This window comes from Alligator sinensis, unplaced genomic scaffold (assembly GCF_000455745.1).
Source record: "Alligator sinensis unplaced genomic scaffold, ASM45574v1 scaffold170_1, whole genome shotgun sequence".
Classification (NCBI taxonomy): Eukaryota; Metazoa; Chordata; order Crocodylia; family Alligatoridae; genus Alligator; species Alligator sinensis.
The window spans coordinates 3,999,306-4,019,191 of NW_005841863.1; the positions used below are offsets into that span (position 1 = coordinate 3,999,306).

At 45.2% G+C, this 19,886-nt stretch overlaps 1 protein-coding gene across 1 annotated transcript in view; it reads right to left on the bottom strand.

Moving 5' to 3' along the window:
- Window positions 1-19,886, bottom strand: part of CEP89 (centrosomal protein 89) — a 97,976-nt gene that overhangs the window by 47,332 nt on the left and 30,758 nt on the right. Inside the window, exons 10-12 of the mRNA XM_006016610.3 lie at window positions 14,781-14,831; window positions 3,202-3,285; window positions 484-587 (exon numbers count right to left, since the gene is read on the bottom strand). Coding sequence (XP_006016672.1) covers window positions 484-587; window positions 3,202-3,285; window positions 14,781-14,831 — 239 coding nt within the window. The remainder of the gene's footprint in view (window positions 1-483; window positions 588-3,201; window positions 3,286-14,780; window positions 14,832-19,886) is intronic.

Sequence of the window (19,886 nt, forward strand, 5' to 3'; positions counted from 1 at the left end):
CTGAATAAGCCAATGTCTTCTAGTCTCCTTTCATAAAATAGGCTTTCCATTTCCTTGCCCCATCCTAGCAGACCTTCACTACAACTGGTTCAGTGTCAATGTTTCTTGACCGTGGGAAACCAGAACTGAATGCACTATTTGAGATGAGGTCTCAGTAGAACTTTGTATAATGGCACCAAATAAATCTCAATTTGTACTGAAAGAACCTTTGCTGATGTTTTCCTAGAATTGCATACATCCTTTTTCATAACCAGAGAGCACTGGTAGCTCATTTTAACTGCACATTGTAGTCTGCTTCTTCCTTATTTTACACTTCTTTATAGAGCTGAAGAACCATTTTTTTCAATATGAGATGAAATCCTGGTCCTTGAAGTCTTTGGCAAAATGTCATTGTCTTATGTGTGGGCATATTCAGTCTTAAAAGTCAGAAAAACATAGCAAGTAGGGTACTTTTTCACTAATAACATAATGAAATATACTTGCCATTCCTTGGAGGTAGTAGCACTATTTTTATTTAACTGCTGGTACAATTGCTTATTTTCTTTCACCAGTTCTTCTACTCGTACCCTAAAATTCTTCATCTCCTTCTGAAATGCAAATGAATCCACACAAAAAAATGCATATATTTTGCTTAATTTTCACTTTATCACAAAAATTTTCACTGATACACATCATGAGTACACTTATGTCACCTATAGAAGAGCAGCATGTTGGCTTACTTATTATCCATCTTTTAATTCAGCTTCTTAGTATACATGTTGCTTAAGGAAGCATATGCACATTTAGCTACCAAATTGCTTTACTAATTTAAATAAAATTTGGTAAAATATATACTCTTTTGTATGTCAGATTTTGGCCTGAGATAATTTGAAATATCCAAGTTCTGGAAAATGGATGATACTGGACTTATAATCAAGTAAATATGGTGCTTAAGAGGAAGTTTTTCCCCCATTCATCATTGGGAAAACAAAGCTTCATCTTAGAATCAAGTATCACAACTGTGAGAAATGACAGTGCAGGAAGCCCAGCTCAGGCAGCGACAGCAGCAGCAGCAGCACCAGGTCTGCTCCTTAACCAGATTTCTCCCCTTCCCCCACCCCTACTCTTCTTCCCCCCTCCCCTCCCTTGTTGGGAGGAAGCCAAGGCAGGGGAGGAGGAGTCTGCATGTGGCTGCTGCTTTGGTCTCCAGTCTGCCCCATGTGGCAGGAAGTAGCTATGCAGGGAGCTGTGCCCTACTCCAAACTCTGCTACCTTTCCCCACTTCCCTTTTCATGGGGAGAAAAAAGAAGGGGGTGAGGCATAGGGAGGATGGCAGGGAAGACATCTGTACGATGCTAAACCAGGTTCCCAGCATAGCTGCTTCCTGCAACATGGGGCAGGAGTGGCTCTGGATCAGAAGAGAAAGCAACAGGAAGAGGAGGTAAACTATGGTGTAGTAGTCAGCTGGAGGGTATGGGATGAGGGGCAGGATGCCTGCTTCTCTGCCCCTGTTTTCCTCCTACGTCAGCTTTCCCCTTCCCTGCCCCTGCCTCCTATTCCTCGCCCATTCTTTCCTCACTGCCTCTGCTTCCCCTGTATCTGCCCCCTTGCTTTTCCTTTTCCCATTGCCTACCCTCCTGAAGTAGTGAGGGACAAATTTAAGAAACTCGCTCAAAAATTAGATTCTAGACATGGAAAATTAAACAAATTTATAATTTTCCATGTCTAGAATCTAATTACTTAGGTGTCATCTTAGAATCAAGTAAATACAGTAATGTTACTAATAACTATTAGTATACTTGATTATTGAAAAAAAGTGGGTGAACATACAGTAGTAACAGAGCCTTGGATGTATCCTGTTCTCTTTCAACTTAATACTTGTGAGGATGGATGCTCAGTATGAAAGATGAAGAGTTCTGCTCAAAGACTGTATTGTATTTTCTCACATAAAACAGGTATCACCTGGGGTGAACATTATATGCAAGAAATACTGATCCCCACAGATCTGGAAACTGGCAGCAGGGTAGCAATCATTGTATTAACTGCTGTGGCTTTAGGAGCCGTGGCACTTAATACTGCCAAATTTCCAGACCTGTGGCCAGATTTGTGGCCAAACCCCTGGCCCGATAACACGACACTGGACACTGCCTTGAACCTAGAATACAGCCTTAGACTCAGTATGTGGGGTCCAGCTGTGGCTGGACACAGAATGTAGCCCCAGACTCAGCACACAGCCCTGACACAGGTGTAGAGTTTGACCCATCATGTGGCCCTAGACCTGGTGTGCCATATCAGGCTGGTGTGTGGGGCTGGGTCATGGCCAGACCTGAAACAAGGCCCCAGATCCATAATGTGAAGTCAGCCCAGCACACAGACCCAGACCTGATGCGCTGGATTAGTTATTCATGTGTCCCGGAAGGTAAGAATTTTTTTTCTTCAACACATCTGTTAGAACCAGAGTGCATATTATATGCAGAGGCATGCTATATGCAAGAAAATATTGATAGCTCTAGGAAGTCCCTGCAATCTATGTGCACTTCTATAGGTAGGTTCTGTGATGGCTTTAAACAAACCAGTCACTTTTCCACAGATACAGTGACCAGGAATTCCTACAGACAGCAGAAAGAGTAAGTGGTCCAGAGATTTACAAGGCAGCTGGGCACCCAGGGCAGCTACTTTTCCACACCTCCCACCCAAGTCACTGTCTGGGACTGTTGCTCTTGTTGCAGTGCCCTAGTTAACTTTACTGGAGTGGTAACTATTTAAGACCATTCAAATGTAACACTTGTCCACAGCCTAAACCATCATAAACAGATCTGCTCTGTCAAACCCAAAAGCCTGTGACTGGAACATACCTACAGAAGGGCTGCACTTCATCCTTTCAGGGGGGGTTTCCCCATAAGATAGGAGGGTGAATTCCTTCCACCCCAGCTACACCTTAGATCCCTCCATGGAACACTTTCACTCTGGTTTTCATTCTGAGAATAACATTTTTGTACTGCGTGCTGAATGCTCAATGTTCACAAAATAGAGCAATCAGGCAGAAAAGAAAATGGCCCAATGTGTATTCAAGCAAAACCAAATCAAAATGAGCTTTAATTTTAGGCCTTAGTCGGTGTTGACAGGGTCCCCACATGGACTTCAGCAGCAAGTGTTGTGTTCCTATTTGTTTCAACTTCACTGCAAAAAAAAGTGTTGTTTTTTTTTAAATTGCCAACTTGCCTCATGCGCAACGTTTAAATCATCCTTTTCTCTCATTCTGTCTTCATATGCCAGCAGGAGAGGTGACAAATATTTCATATCCAACTGAAGAAAAAGAGCCAAAGCATTTTAATCTATGGAAATATATTCAAAAGCATGATGTTATAAATATTTTAGATTTCCTTTTCTGTTCCATATTTAACTTTTCATGTGAACAGATTCAAACCTTGGTTTAAGTAAAATGAATGCATGAAGCTTGCAGAAAAAGATAATTTCTTTGCAAGTTCTTAGTTGGTCTAATAAAAGGTATCGTCTCTGAACCAAGTTCTGGAGTTTTGCATTTCTTTCTTGAGCTTCTAATGCAGAATTCTACATGACACACAGGCCAATATAATGCCTAAGGTTGATGATAACTAATTTTATACTGTACATAGAGAAGTAAGGCTTGATTTTTATACTCAACTCTCACTAACTTTATCCACAAGAGATTCCATTGGGAGGTCAGGGTACCCACTAGCTTATCAGATTACCCCAGGCGGATTAAGAAAACTCAGAATATCATTACCTTAAAAGGTACTTGAAAGTGCTCAGTAGTGTACCTCCCAGGAGATGACCCAGTATTTTAGTCAGTACTTTGTAGCCTGTCGGCCAAATTCTAGCTGTCATGAATATACATAAATAAGAAAAGCCATACCTGGGGAGGGAATGGTCATTTGATATATTTTAGTCCTGGCTAATTGAAAGATAGTGGGGTTCAGCTTCCATGGGTTCTTTAGGGTTTTGAGTGTGGAAGAGAAAAAAGGACCAGGAGGTAGGCTACTTTTAAGGCAAATTCACTGAATGAACTTCTATGCACTCACTTGGTTTGAATTATTTCTTTGCTCAGCATGTATGCTCTGTGCAGGTAAATGTGTAGGGGTAGTACAAACTCTCCTTGGCAACTATGCAAAATGCATTTTCAGAAATATTTAAATGAACCATTTGAGAGCAAACTCTGAGGGACAGAACAGGGACCTCCCATTTTTTCTTGTATACAACATGCACATTCCACCCAATAACCAGCTGCTGGAAGCTGCAGTACATGTTACAGGTGAGACATACAGTAAGAACAGTTTCTGTTGCTTGTGGGCAAAAGTGAAATTTAAATCTGCACGACTCTCTGTAAGCAGAACAATGAGCAGGCTCTGCTCCCTAGCTCCTGCTACTAACGTTATAAATAGACATCGTATTTGTCCCACAACCAGTTATGCTGCAACTTCTGCCATAATAGAGAAGTCATGAGATTGGCATGTTGACATTTCCTTTACAGTTGGGTTTAGGACTGTAGGAAAGTAGGGCTGAAAGGGATTTCACAAGGTCATCTAGTCCATCCCCCTGCTCAAGGCAGGAGCACCCCTGACCAAGCCATCCCAGCTAAGTCTAACCCACTTTCGAAAGGATGGAGATTCCACAACTTCTCAAGATAGCCTTTTCAAATGCTTGACTACCCTCATAGTCAGAAAGTTTTAGGTTCTAAAAAAGTTAGGTCTTGAAAATTTAGGTTCTAATCTCCAACCTAAATTTCCACTGCTGCATCTTGAGGCTGTTGATTCTAGTCTTATTCCCTACGACCAAAGAGAAAAACCCATCTCCATCTTCTATAATGGCTGTAACAGGGAGTCAGCGGCTCCAATTACTTGAAGGCAGAAGTAGCAGCAGGGGTAAGCTGGGGGGGGGGGGGGGGGGGGGGGGGGGCAGGGGGAGACCTGCACGTTGTTGAATGGCTGTGGGGATGGCTTGGTCAGGCAGCCCAGGGAACTGCAGGCTGTGAGTGCCTATTGCTGGGCTCAGCAATAGTACAATAGGGCAGAGCCCTGCTTGAGCAGCAGGGACACTGCTAAGGCAGGAAGGGTAGCAGCAGTATATTGTCCTGAAAGCAGCCTGGTTATCAAGTCCAGAATGGAAACCCTATGGCTGGCTGGAGAGCCACCTGACAGGAAAGGGTGGGGCTTTAGAGGCATGTAAAGCCAATGCCTGAGCAGCCTGGCCCTGCAGGTGGCAAAGAGGAACTCCTGAGCAGGATGGTTGACTGCTACCTGAGCTGCCTTGGGAACTGCAGGTAAGAAGCTAATAGTCTGCAGGGATGTATGACCCAGTATAAGGGGAGTTCTAGTTGCAGCCAGTGGCCTTGTATTTTTGTTTAAGCTTTATACCTGTGGACTGGAAGTGACTGCAAGGGGAGGAAAAGGTCACAACAGTGCCCAAGGGGCACAAGTGGCTAAGAGGGCCCAAGCCGGAGCTGTAAGGGCAATAGAGATGGCCTGAAACCAGGGAGGGCTAAGGGCCAGAACCCGAGAGGTGAAACGAGGGCCAAAAGCCCAGAGGAGTAAGATGGAGATGACTTGAAGCCGGGAGGGCTCAGGCCATGACCCAAGAGGGATGAGAACCAGGGCCAGCAGCCCAATGCTCAAAAGGCCAAGAAGCCCAAAAGGGTGAAACCAGAGTCTAGGAGGGTGAGACTAGAATTGGAGCCCAGAAAGCAGGTCCAGAGCCCCAGCTTGAGGAAAGGGGCAGAGGCCAGAAGGCCTGAGGCCCCAGCAAGGGTTGAAAGGCTGAAGGAGGCTTGAGGAGAGTGACTGACTGATAACATCTGTGGTGGTCCAGTAGAGGGTCCTCCTGAGTTAAGCCACCGCCTCACTGTGCCCAACCACCTTCCAGGCTCCAAGTGCCTCCTTGGGGGCACCTCACGTCTGGCCAACCCCCTTCGTGGAGCACACCTGCAAACCTGGGGGTAACGCCGCCACCACCAAGGGTATGGATTGATCTTGGTTGGCCCTGTGCCCCTGGGAAACACAAGCCAAGTAATCCTTGAGGGTACTTGACCCACTGCAAGAACTGGGGGTGCTTCCCTCAGTCTGAAGCACAAATAGTAGTCTCCCTTAGTCAGCCAGACCAAGGGGACCCCAAGACATAATCTAGACCCTCTCCCAATAAGTCTCCCACGCTAGGTACAAAGAACTTTACTGGTTATAAGGAGTAGGTTTGGAATAGGGTACAGGGTACAGCAATATCAGCAAAATCCCTTAGAGCAAATGTATTCATAGATTTCATAGACATTCAGGCTGGAAGGGACCCCAGAGGATCATCGAGTCCAGCCCCCTGCCCAGGGACAGGAAGTCAGCAGGGATCATAGGATCCCAGCAAGATAAGCATCCAAATGCGTCTTGAAGGCGTTTCAAGTGGGTGCTTGAACCACCTCTGGCAGCAGTCTATTCCAAACCTTGGGGGCTCGGACAGTAAAGAAGTTCTTCCTTATGTCCAGCCCGAATTGGTCGTGGTGGGGCTTGTGACTGTTTGATCTTGTCATCCCTTGAGGTGCTCTGGTGAACAGATGTTCCCCCAGATCCTGATGAGCACCCTGATAAACTTATAGGTGGCCACCAGATCGCCCCTGAGCCTGCACTTTTCCAGGCTGAAGAGTCCCATGGCTCTCAGCCTCTCGTCATAAGGTCTGTTTTCCTGACCTCTGATCATGCACATGGCTCTCCTCTGTACTCTCCCAAGCTTCTCCACATCCTTTTTGAATTGTGGAGCCCAAAACTGGACGCAGTACTCCAGCTGTGGCCTCACCAAGGCCGAGTACAACAGGAGAATGATGTCCCGGGATCTGCTTGAGAAGCATCTATGGATGCAAGCCAGCGTTTTGCTCGCTTTACTAGCTGCAGCATCACATTGAAGGCTCATGTTCATCTTGTTATCAATCATGACCCCCAAGTCCCTTTCATCTGTAGTGCTAACCACTACAGATGCTGCAGGTTTTTCCTCCCAAGGTGGAGAACCTTGCATTTTTCAGTGTTGAACACCATCAGGTTCTCGTCCGCCCATTTCATGAGCCTGTCAAGATCTGCCTGGATCACCCTCCTATCCTCAGGTGTGGATGCTTTACCCCAGACTTTGGTGTCATTGGCAAACTTGGCCAGCCCGCTTTTGACACTAATGTCCACATCACTGATGAAGATGTTAAACCGTATAGGCCCTTGGACAGAAGCTTGAGGGACCCCACTGGTGACCACACACCAAGATGATTGGCTTCTGTCAACCACCACCCTCTGGGTCCTGCTGCGGAGCCAATTCCCCAGTCAGTGGATCATGGTGAGGTCAAGGCTGCAGTTAGCCAGTTTTGCCAAGAGGTGATCATGGGATACCAGATCGAAGGCTTTTTTGAACTCAAGATATACGACATCAATCTCTTCCCCTTGTCCAGGTGACAGGTCACCTGGTCATAAAAGGAAATGAGATTGCTCAAGCCGGACCTACCCGCAACAAACCCATGTTGGGTATCCCTCAGGATATTGCCGTCCGCTAGTCTATTTGATAATCTTTTCCAAGACCTTCCTCAGGATAGAGGTCAGGTTGATGGGCCTGTAGTTTGCCAGATCTACTTTCCTCCCTTTCTTGAAGGTAGGCACGACATTGGCCTTCTTCCAACCTTCGGGCACTTCACCAGAGCACCAGGAGTTCTCAAAGATCCGTGCCAGGGGCTGAGCTATGATGCTTGCCAGCTCCTTGAGTACCCTTGGGTGTAAACCGTCAGGGCCGGCTGACTTGAAGGTGTCCAGCCTGTCAAGGTGTTCCTTCACGAAGTCAGCTTCGATGGAGGGCAAAGAATCTCCCTCACCCGGGCCTCCCTGACCCACACTGGGCAGGGCCGTCCCATGGGACTGGTGAAAAACTGACCAGTATCCAGCTCAGGTTACAACTCAGGGTTACCTGAAGCCAACGGAGCCAGGGGTGTCTAACCTCTGTAGTGGCCATGGTAACCAAATTGTCAGATTGGTCCCCCACCTGATAGCAGAGTTTGGGGAGAGAGAGAGATGGCATTCTGCCACAACATTTATGAAGCATGGGTGTAACCGGAGACAGCTGGAGGTCATAAATAGCCCTTAAAGCGACTGACACCCTAGGTACACAGACAGGCCAAGAGGGCCCACTTAGTGCTTGAGAGGCAGGACTGGGACAAGCAGGGTCCAAGAGGGATCTGCTACCCAAAGGACAGACAAGAGCCCAACCTGGGACCCAAGGGCAGCCTCCCTTATTACACATCAACCAATTACATCAAGGCATGGGAAGGGAAAGAAAAGAGAGGGTACCCAGGGGGTCAGAGCAGAGTAGGAGACGCGTGGCCACCAGAGAGCAACATGGCTGCCCCTGGGGTCCAATCCTTGCTGGATCGCCCTTCAGGTATTTGAAGACATTATCAATTCTCTCTCTTCCCCCGCTCCCCTCCCAATCTTCTTTCTTCCAGACTAAATAACTCTTGTTCTTTCAGCCTCCCCTTGTAAATCTCGTCTCCCAGGCCCCTGGTCATTTTTGTTACTCTGTTCTGGACTCTTTCCAAACTGTTCACATCCTTCTTCAAGTGTGGGGCCTAAAACTAGACAAACTGCTGTGTGTCTGAATGCACAGCCACTCTTCTGCCAGCCTATGCCGGTCCACATCTCAGTGATTTTTGTGTTGATCAAATGTCTGTAGATTTTCCCCTTACTATATCAGCACTCAGAAAAGCAACCACTGGGTGTTCAAATTGTAGGTGGCAGAATTTTTGTGGGAGGGATTCTGGTGCAATTCACTGTGCAACTTGTGACCCTGGCCTCATGCCTGCATTTCTGCTGCATTTGTACTGTTACCACTGAATGCAACCTAGAATTTCCACCACCATCAGCTGTGTATATAGTCAAAACCTAGGCAGGAAAGGCACCGCTGGCCTGCTCTGATAGCCATAATCATTATTTCCTTCATGCCAAGAGTGAGGAAGCAGTATTTCCAAGGGAGAAGCTCATGCATGTGTTCGCTGCCAAGTCCGGTCGTTCCTAAACCTAAGCTGCCATTCTGAAAATGTTTTGTCTGCAGGTCAGCACACTGTGGCTTGGAAGACATGGTTAGCAGCTCCAAACCATGGAGCTATATTTCTGGGCCAGGGAGATGAGCAGTGACTGGTAGGAGCAGATTGTTGTGGTCACCTGGGACAATAAGCAGATGGTGCACAAACTTCCATTTGTCCAGGGGCACCTTCATGGAGAGGCAAAGCTTGCCTCACCCATACAGCAGCAGACAACAAGAATGCAGACATCCTTATCAGTGGAAAAATGCATTGCCATCACTATACAGAAGCTCATGACCCCAGGCAGCCTCTGGTCTGTGACAAACCATTTGAGCATTGGCAAGCTGACAAATGAAGAAGGGCAGTGTGGGAGATGTTCTTGATGATCCAGCGTGTGGTGGCCCCATGCACCATGGGATCCACCTGACGAAGAGAAGGAAGAGCATTTTTGTAGACAGGCTTGCTAACCTAGTGAGGAGGGCTTTAAATTAAGTTTGCCCGGGGATGGAGTCCTAAGCCCTGAGGTAAGTGGGTAAGTAGGTAACCTGGAGGAAGAGCCTGCAGCAGGGGGCAACAGAGGAGGTGTTCTCATTCTTCCTGAGAAATCAGGGCAACCAATTAATTACTTCAGGTGCCTATACATGAATGCAAGAAGCCTGGGAAACATCCTTGGAGGTTTTTAAGACCCGGCTTGATAAAGTCTTGACCAGGATGATCTAATTGGAAATGGTCCTACTTTGAGAAGGGGGTTGAACTAGATGACTTCCTGAGGTCCCTTCCAACTCTAATTTTCTATGATTCAGTGGTGTTATACTTGTTGCCAGCCCGCAGGAGGCTATGGAGAGGTTTGTCAGCCTAGGGTTCCCTAACCACATCGAGGCTGTCAATGGCATGTTGCCTAGGTTGGTGTGATGGCCTGCAAGAGCTGCGTGTCTTCAGCCCCAGTCATGCTGTAGTCCTTGTCATTCTCCTGGACAGTGCAGGCTGCTGTGTCCATCACATTTTTAGACATGACTGTCTCATTGACCACAAAGATGTAAGATGGTTGGTTCATATAGTAGGTGCACATGACCCTGTGTGCGCCCAATACATGCTTGCCATCCCATGTCCTTGCGAATTGCTCCTACAGTACCTTGCACTTGAACTGACACTGGCCTTACTCACAGTCATGTCCTCAGGCCACCACTTTTTTTGTATTCTGTTCAGATTGCTTGTTTTAGTGGATTGACCAGGCTGCCCGCTACTTCTTGATCTCATCCCAGATGGTGACAAGATCGATTACCTTCTGGCTGGTCCAGTTGCTACCATGCTAGTTTAGAATGCTGCACTCATATTGAGAAGCCATGGTGAAGGAAAGAAGGAAGAATGCATGGATGTGTGGGGAGCAGTGCTGTAGCAAGTAGGGGGTGAGCAGGAGGACTGCCCTGGGCTCCAAACCAAAGGGGCGACAACAGGCACTGCCCAGCCAGGGCAGGGCATGGGATGGAGACACAAGCGGCTCCTCTGGGTTGGCATGAGGACTCCCGGGCAAGCATGGGGGCAGGGCATGTGCCCTGCCTAGATCTGTGCGCGGGGTGAGGGCAGACTGCCGCTGTGGCCTTTGCCCTGAGTGCCAAACTCTATTGCTATGGCACCGGGGGGGAGATACGGTAGTACAAACTTGCCTCAATGGATGGTGGATGGGTCTGATGACCTCCCCAACAACTGGATGATTAGGTCAGTGGAGGTCTCTGGTAACTAGTGTTTGCAGTTGGTTCAGCGGATGCAGACTCTGAAGCTGATCTTCGGTAGGTGGCAAGCATGAAATGGTTGGTGTAGTCATACAGGGCAATTAATAGGCAAGGGTAGCCACCTGGGGCCTGTCGCTTCTAGGCAGTCGAGTTCTGCAATCAGAGCCAGAGTGGCTGCACAGAGTTCAAAAGAGGCCAGGACTGGGGATAAAACAATACACTGTGGACTGGCATGCTTGTCTCTGGATAATGTTGAGTGACAACACTTCAAACACCCTTCACAATAGTGTTGGAAAAACTGTTAGCACCTCTTATGCCATTAATCTTTTAGGGGTTTAGTTCTGTGACAAGCGACAAAGACATTTGAACAACTGCAGTTTGTTCTGTGAGAGAACATTTTCTCCTGGGACAAGGGCAATGTCTGTTTGTAACCTCATTTATTTACCCCAAGGAAAGATTTTTTTTTTTTAATTCATTATCTTTCAAAAGCAATTTACACATTATATTTTGGGTGTGTAGTGTGCAATAAAATATGGTATAATTGTAGTTGTCACTGAAAAGTAACAATTATATGACAGTACATATTCAAAGAAAAAAGGAAAAACTAATGAATACCCTTACAAACTAAAAGTGGTAGGGGAATTTGGGGTACGTAGAAATCAATTATTAATGTTGAAATTAACTAATAGGATTAACATCCCTACCTCATAGAAAAATACATCTTTACATACCATGGGGGGGTCAGACATTTCTTTTTCATCTTATCTGACATATAGCACATTCAAGAAACTTTTCATGGAAATTCCTAAGCCAAGTATTGACCATGTTTAACCCTGTTTATTTCATGAGGCCAGACAAAACTTTATAAGAAGCTGCTATGGCTGCAGGCCAAAAGTCTTTCTATCACTCAGGTGCCAAATTCTAAAGTCAGGTTTTTGTATCCCCTGGCACTGTGGGTAACTTGTTTTTGCTCCAGTCCTACCAATGTTCCTGTACATAACTAACTTTACTCGCACTGAAGCCAATGGAACAATTTATATGCTTATTATTAGAGGTACACCGATACTTACGTCCATATCATATTGGCACTGATAAGAGGAAAATTGACATTATTGGCAATTGGCTTTTTTTTGACTGATGTGGCTGATAAAGTAGCTGATAAATGCTGCATGCATATGCGCAGCCACAGCATGAGCACTGCTAGCCTGGCAGCTTGGAGAGCAGCATCTGGCTGGTAAGTCTGTTGGGGGGAAGGGGTGTGGGGGGTGCAAATCAAAGCCCCTGCAGTGAGGTAGGGCATGGGGCTGGGGCTGGCACTGCCCGGCTGGGGCTGGCACTGCCCAGCTAGAGCAGGGTGTGGGACAGAGCTGCGAGTTGCTCATTTGGGGGGCACAGGGAGGGAGGGCAGCTCCCGCCTGTGTATGCACCCCTGGGGGAGAAATGGGGGGCATGTGCCCCCCGGATCTGTGCAGGGGGCAAGGGTGGGCTGCAGCTACAGGTTGGGGCCAGGGGCAGCTGGGCCAGGGCTGTGCTCCAGTTGTGAAGCAGTTGCACCGGGAGGGGGTCTACGGTGAATTCTGGGGTGGCTGTAGCCCCCACATAGCCCCTCTCTCAGTGCTGCCACTGCCACCCACAATGAACACAGCACTGGCCTAGTCCCCTGCTGGGAAGATCCCAGCACTGCCCCTGGCCCTAGTGGGCAACCTGCCCTCACCCTGCCCACAAATGTGGGGGGTGCACGCTTCCCCCCACACCCACCAGATGAGCCACTCATGGCTCTGTCCTGCACCCCGCCCAGCTGGGCAGCATCTGATCTTGCCCCAGTCCCTACCCACTCCCTCCCCATCACTGTGGGGGCCTCAATCTCCCCCCGCCACACCCTTTCCCTTTCCCCCAAACAGACTTAGCAGCCAGAGACTGTTCTCCAAGCTGCCAGGCCGCATATTGACAATTGGATCAGTATTGGCCGATATGGCTCGTTAATAATCAGGGCTTGATATAGGCCCAAAAATCTTTATCAGTGCACCCCTACTTAGTATTAAAGAAGTATTAATAAATAAGTAGAACTTAATCATTACACCTAAGAAGTCAAAGGAAGTCCTTTCCTGCCTCTCGGTACTCTTTGGAGCATTTATGATTAATTGAAGATGGAGAAAATATCTTGAATTTCAGATTTAGCTAGCATGTAAATTTTTTTCTTCTTTGGGTATTACAAATAATATAGTTTATATGGTATTTGTTACTAATTTATGATTGCATTCTTTAAAAAAAAAAAATGTTTGCAGAGCCCTACTGTCTACTTTACAGTATTTGAATAAAATATGCTATTTGTCCTGCTCAGAGATGTGCTATTTTTGTTCCTATTTATATATAAACGTTTTTCCACATTGTCCCAGGAGAGAAAAACAAACACACGGAGAAAAAAATAAGGAAAAACGACTTACCTTCAACAGGAACTGCGACACGACAGGAACCAAAGGAAAAACCCGTGCGGCTTGTTAGCCGCGCCTTTATTCAGCTGCGGCCGGTCAGTGACATAATGAGAGAGCCCCATACGACAGGGATAAAAGAAGTGGACAGATGAGGGAATGGGAGAGAGAGGAAGGACCTGGGGAGTGCAGGGATGCCCGGCTCCTCCTGGGATTATCTCCAGGAAGAAAGAATGGCGAACGAGGAGCCAAAGGAAGCTCCTGACTCCCGCTGCAACTTCAAAGGTTGGGAACCAGCTACTAGCGCCGGAGGTGAGAGGACAGCAGCTCTGCCTGCCAGCACAAGTCCCAGCGGCGGGGAGAACAACAGACGCCGCACAGGAGTTGCCTCCACAGGTGGGAGTGGCGTGGGTCGGAGGGAGGAGGACAAGCCTTGCCCGGAGAGTGAACCACAGTGGAGGCAGCCAGAGAGACGGCACAGCACTCCGGGGTCCCTCCTGAGTGAGGAGGAGATCCGGTCACCTACAGGGGAGCGAAGCAGGCTCCAAACAGGAATGCTGTAGAGAGCAGAGGAACGAGGTAGCCCAGGGCTGTAGAATCAAGGGACAAAGGAGAAAAGAGAAAAGAAAACTCGGATAGGCGTTCGCTCCTAGCCAAGTTGTAGAAAGCTTGACACCTAGGGCCTCTGAGGTAAGAGGCCTGGGAAGGGAGTTGTTTTTGTTCCTTTGACAGGTTAATTTTAGTTTCCCCAAGTGAAGGGGTGAGGAGGAGAAAAGGGGTTGAGGAGTGGGAGAGGCTGTGCAAAATTCGTTAGACAGCCCGTCAAACTGAGGGCAGGACAAAGTTTCTCCCAGGATAGCACAGGCCCCACAAGTAAGGCTGACAAACACAAGACAGAGGAAGCCTGGTGGACCCGGACATCAGCATCCGAAAAGGGGCATTAAATCGAGAGGCCCTACAGTAGCAGAGGAAGAGGTACGGGGTCGCGAGCTTGGAACAACTCATCGAGGTGGCGTGAGGATGGGGTGTAGGGGTGGCAGAGCCCCGCTAGTGACCACCGGGACCCCACGCCATGGAAGACCCCGGGCTAGCCAGTTCCCCATCACTAGGAAACATTCAAGTCATGGCAGGCGGGACAGGGGAAAGCTTCCTGTGGAGGGAACACCAGCACAGCATTTTTTGGGGAGGCTGCAGGGAGAATATCTCTCCGTGCACGAGCCAAGGTAGCACGTGACCAGTTATTCGAGAGTCGGCGGTCACACACACCTTACTATTATGTTCCAAAAATAATAACTAAGCAGCATTTACGTAATACTTAACAGATCAAACTAAGTTATTTTACAAAATTCATAGTTTACACTAACTTCAATAAACTTGCACATATTAAATCACAATACAAACATAAACACGTATCTCCTTGAAGCCACCAAGATCTGATATTTCACCACTAGAACCAAGCAGTATGCTTTAAATATAAGTATTGGTATTTCAAACTAATTTGGAAATTACTTGTTTAGAAAAAACTAATGTTAGATGCAAAAATTAATCAATACACAGCAAAGAAAATACTGCTTTACTTACCAGCCATGGGGGTGGTGGTCCTTTCAGGGGCAGACCTCTGACTTGCAGATTCTAAGAGAATTATAAAAAAAATGGAATTAAAATGAACTTATTCTGCTTTTGAAAGCCCCAAACAATGTACACTGCCAAGCCAGACAACTCAGTCACTGTTGCACCCAGTCAGGCTTAGGTTTCTACATGTGCAATACAGACAGGACTTGAATTCAACAAAATGGCTTTCAATATTTATTGGTAGTGTAAAGTGTAATTTAATCCAGGCTAGTTCTGCAGTACATAAGAATTTAACAATTTTTCATTTAAAAATCTCTATCAATCAGAAATAAGATGAGTATTATCTTATAAAAGGAATTGTTTGGCATGAGAAGAAGGATTATCAGAAACATAGGATGAAATAGACCATGGTGAGGAAAACATTTTCTTCATATGTTAATTCTATGAAGAAAAATCTAAGCAACCAGGGTTGCAATTAAGCATTAATAAGGAGACCATTAGACTCTCACTATCTATTGTACTATGTGGCCTGGATTACCATAGTATCAATCTCTAAAGTATTTATTTTCATAGCCCCTTAGAGGTAGTGCAGTATTATTCTCCCTGTTTGACAGGATGCTCAAGCAGGGAGTTGAATTTGGGTTTTCTGAGTCTCTGGATGGTGCTTGAAATGTTCAAAAAAAGAAAAATGAACTCTGTCCTTATGTATTACCAAATTAATACTTGTGTATGTGGGTTTTTTTTAATAGTTGTAATATAAGGTATAATGATTATTTATTACATAGTGCAGGTGATCTTGTAGTACTCAGCAGAAAATCAAAAGCTCTTAAAATGTTATACAATCTGACCTACTGCATACTTTTAAATAGGAAAATAACTGCCATTCTTTTAAGCATGTAAGAAGTAACTAGAATTAATATTGCTAAAATGCTGCCAATATTGTATACTATTTACTAATATGTACAAGTTTAATGGCCAAATTTCCTAACCCTTCTATCCACAAACCAAAAACTTGACATAGCCAAGAGCCACGGGACACAAAACTTCCATACTGTGCACGCCCCCGAGTCAATGTTTGACATACAGGGCCCCAGTTTAGATAATTTGTCATTAAATAACAACTTAGAATTAATAATAAGCAAGAATGGAAGTCAAGAACAGAAATCATGATATTTTCCATCATCATTAGCATTTGTTTATATCCCTTGTAGCAATCTCAGCAGAGCCCTAGGTAGATATGATCTTACTTCATAACCCTCTATAACAGTGAGAATGTTGATAGCACTCTCTGGGAACATTTAATCCTCAATCTGTTCCATATCTATATCTGTAAATATTCAGGTGTCAGCTTGACATCTCTGACATCCACTATAATTCACTCTGAAGTAAATTACTGTAAGCTTCAGATGAATTTGTGTAGATAGTTTAATACCTTTACAAATATATGCATCTTCTAGGAACTTACATATTTAGAACAGACTCTAATTTGAATGCGGGTGGAGTGGGTGTGGCATTCCAGTTTTTCTCTTGGGCCATGTGTAGATGAAATGAGAGGCGTGTATGAATAACACTTTAAAGTGGGCTAAATGCTTTTGCACCACTTTAATGGTGGTGTTTGTATGCCTCAGCGGCATATTGCACATTAATTCCAGCTGCTGTAGGAAATTCGGTGGCATAAAGCACCTTAAATGACTTGGGGCAGAGAAAAAACTCCTTCAACAAGTTTTAGTTTGCTGCCCCTACAGCTGTGGAGAGAAGCACCTGGCTCTATGCAGCTCCATGGCTCTGCAGGCAGCCTGGCAGCAGCTTGGGAAAGCAGCTCTGCCCAAGAAAAGCAGCAAGCCTGATCTTTTTTTTTTTCCCCCCTCCCCCTGGAGCCTGCCTATCTGATTGAGCTGTATAGGGGCCTTGTGCTTCCCTCTGCCACTGCGGCTGCATTGCCCCCTGGGACCGCCTGAGCCTGTGGGCAGGTGCCGCCTGGGGGGAGGGGGTGCAGCTGCTGCGGTGGAAAGTACCAGCCCTCCCCCACCCCAGGGACCGCTCTACCCGCCGACAGCTCGCCCTCCCCTCCCTGCCAGAAAGGCAGGTAAGTCAGCAGGGTCTGTGCACAACATGGGGGTTTAATCAGCCCTAAATTGATGTGGTGTTTTTTAAAACCCACTGCTTCAATTTAGTAGGGCCCCTGTTTCATCTACACACACCCTTGGAAGTAAATGCTCTTGTTTCTTATTTATGTTCCCTTTTAATAACATATATTAATAAAAGAAAAAGGTTACAAATTAAAGAATTTTTTATGCTCATAATACTCGAAAACAGTGGTGTCAAACTCAAGTAGGTAGGGCCTAGACCGTGGGGCTTCTCATGGGCTACAAGCCCACCTTCGGATCCAGGCCATAGAGTTCATCATTGCCCAAATCTGGCCCACAGGATTTATGTTCGACACCCCTGCTCCAAAACATTTAATTTAAAAGATGGATTTTGGCAACTGACATACACGATGTACTTACTTTAGGAATTTCAGGGGGTGGGGTTGGAATTTAGATCTGTAACACTCTCTCTCTCTCTTTTATATCAAAAGACAAGAAAAAAAGCCTTGACTTTCTTAACAACTTGGATGACTAGTCTTCTAGTTTGAAGATTCATGCATAATACTTGTTCTGTGTTCAGTAATTGGTATTTTAAATTTTTAATAGTTCTATGTCGTGAATGAAAGTGATGGTCAAGTGCTTAAATCTTTATTCATACAAAATTCCCATTAAGGTCAATAGAATTTTAACATGATTAAGGATCTTTATTCGCATCCTACAAATCCATGACACATTAATACTACTTCCCACAGCATCAAACCGTATGTAAGATCTGTGGCATTTGGTCTTTAATCTTCTTCAGAATTTTAAATCCATGTATGCTTGGTTAGACCAGCTAAGTCTAAATGAAATTAAACTAAGAAAGAGGCAAGGGAAAGAATAAAATAATTGTATGCCACTAGCTAATCACTTGCCTTTTCAAACAAGTCACTGCATATATATTGGCAGCTTCATATTTAAAGCTTGCATTTCTACTTTCCTTAGATTACTACTTTCTTATTTCAAAACAGTGATAAACACTTTAAAATACACATGGTATTGACAGCAACTATAAAAATATATATTTTAAGATATAAAAGTGCAGCTGACTCTCAGAGTCATTCTCATATCCCTAATAGGAACAATAAGAACAAAAAGGCCTTAGCTGAGAAATATCAAGAAGAATAGAAGTATCTCTAGGGAGTACAGATGTGGGATTTGCTGTCAAGAAGAATTAGGTGGCAAGGTGGTTCTGCTGCAGATTGGCTGTTTCATCTTCTGTAAACAGCTTAGTGAATAGAAGTTTCAATCACAGTTCACTGAGCTTTTCAGCATTTGCTGTGGATGGATAGCAGTGAATTGTGGAAAAAGAGGAGCAGCTAAACAGAACTGCCAGCTTGCATATGATTTATTTTTTCCTTATAAAGAACAGCAAAACAGCTAAAATGTCAAGTCTACGTCTTTAAATGGAATATTTTAAAAGCAGAAGCATTTTCCCAGCATGATGGACTTTCCCTGACAACATTTACTTTGTAAATCAGTTACACAACCATTCAGATTTTCCATTTGTTATACCTTTTGATGGAAAAATCAAGTGACAATTTGCCTGAAATTTAAATATGAGTTTCAAGTTACTTCAGACATCTTTTCTACAGCTGATGCAACATTATGGACTGGCAGTAATATTCAACTAACATCTTACAGTAGTGTAAGAATGATGTTGTAGCCACAGGGGTCCAGAAATTACGCAAGACACACAAATTTCTTAGAGTGATATCTTTTATTGATCCAAGTATACAGTTGGCATAGTTAGACAAACTTTTGAATGTAAGACATTCTTCCTCAGGTTTTAACACTTGCAGAGAACTGTGTCTAAGAGGAAGGCAGGGAACATAAAGAGTCCTAAGGCCTCCTTCAGTCTACCAATGCTTGCAAGTGTGGGAAGAGAAGTAGCTGGGAGAGCAGAGCATGTGGTTTGATTGTGCACAGCTTGTTTGGAGTTTACAAACTGTTACAACATATGAAAGAAATGCTGTAAATAGAAGCCTAGTAATAACCTAAAAACCAGAAAGGGGAGCATTTTTCCCTGTTAGTCTTGGCTTCCTCAGGGCTTTCTTTCTAAGGATTCAGATCCAGAACATTCTGATATTATCTTGGTACAACATGGGGAGCTGACTTCTCTTACCTTGAGAACAATTACACCAGCCATGGTTTATGCACTAGTGAAATAATACCTCCCTGTGTGGGCAAATAGCACCTACACCCGAAAACTGGAGACTACCCTGAATTCTGCGCTATGAACAATAAAGTGGCTGTCTGGTATACACTGAATGGGAAGACATGTTGATCTTGGCAGGAATCCCCCCTTATAAAACCAAAAGGTCTGGAATACTGCTTGACCTGGCAACCAAAGCCCAACAGGAAGACCCTCCACTACATGACATGATTGAAAAACGCAGAAACTTCTAAGAAGCAGAAAACCACTACTAGTATCCACCAGGAAGTAGGAGATACCATGCTGTCATAAAGGTTCCAGAGAAAGTCAGAAGAGCAATGGAATCGCAACTACACCCCACTACACAACTACATACAACTACCATCCCCATACCTCCTGGTCATAAACTCCCACATAAGGCATGGGTAAACCTGAATCAACTGTGATCAGGCTATGGAGCCTTCAATAAAATCAAACATAAAATGGGCCTTAGAAACTCACCATTGGGGGTAATAAACCCCCCACTGATACAATTAAGTATCGGGTAACAAAGGATCAATTAGCATAACTCCTCAAAGCACAACAGAAGAATAAAGCTTCAGGCCCAGACACAATACTGGTGGAAGTTTACATTGGTAACATCAAATGGTGGACTCTGATCTTAGAAAAATGGTGTAACTATATAACTGAGTCGGGCCAAATCCCATATTTCTGGAAAGGGAGTATTCCTGTACCGATTCTCAAGGAAGGTTTGAAAGATAAACCAGAATCTTATCACCCTATAAATTTGATAAACATTTCAGGTAAAATTTTTGGGCGCCATCTGTTATATCA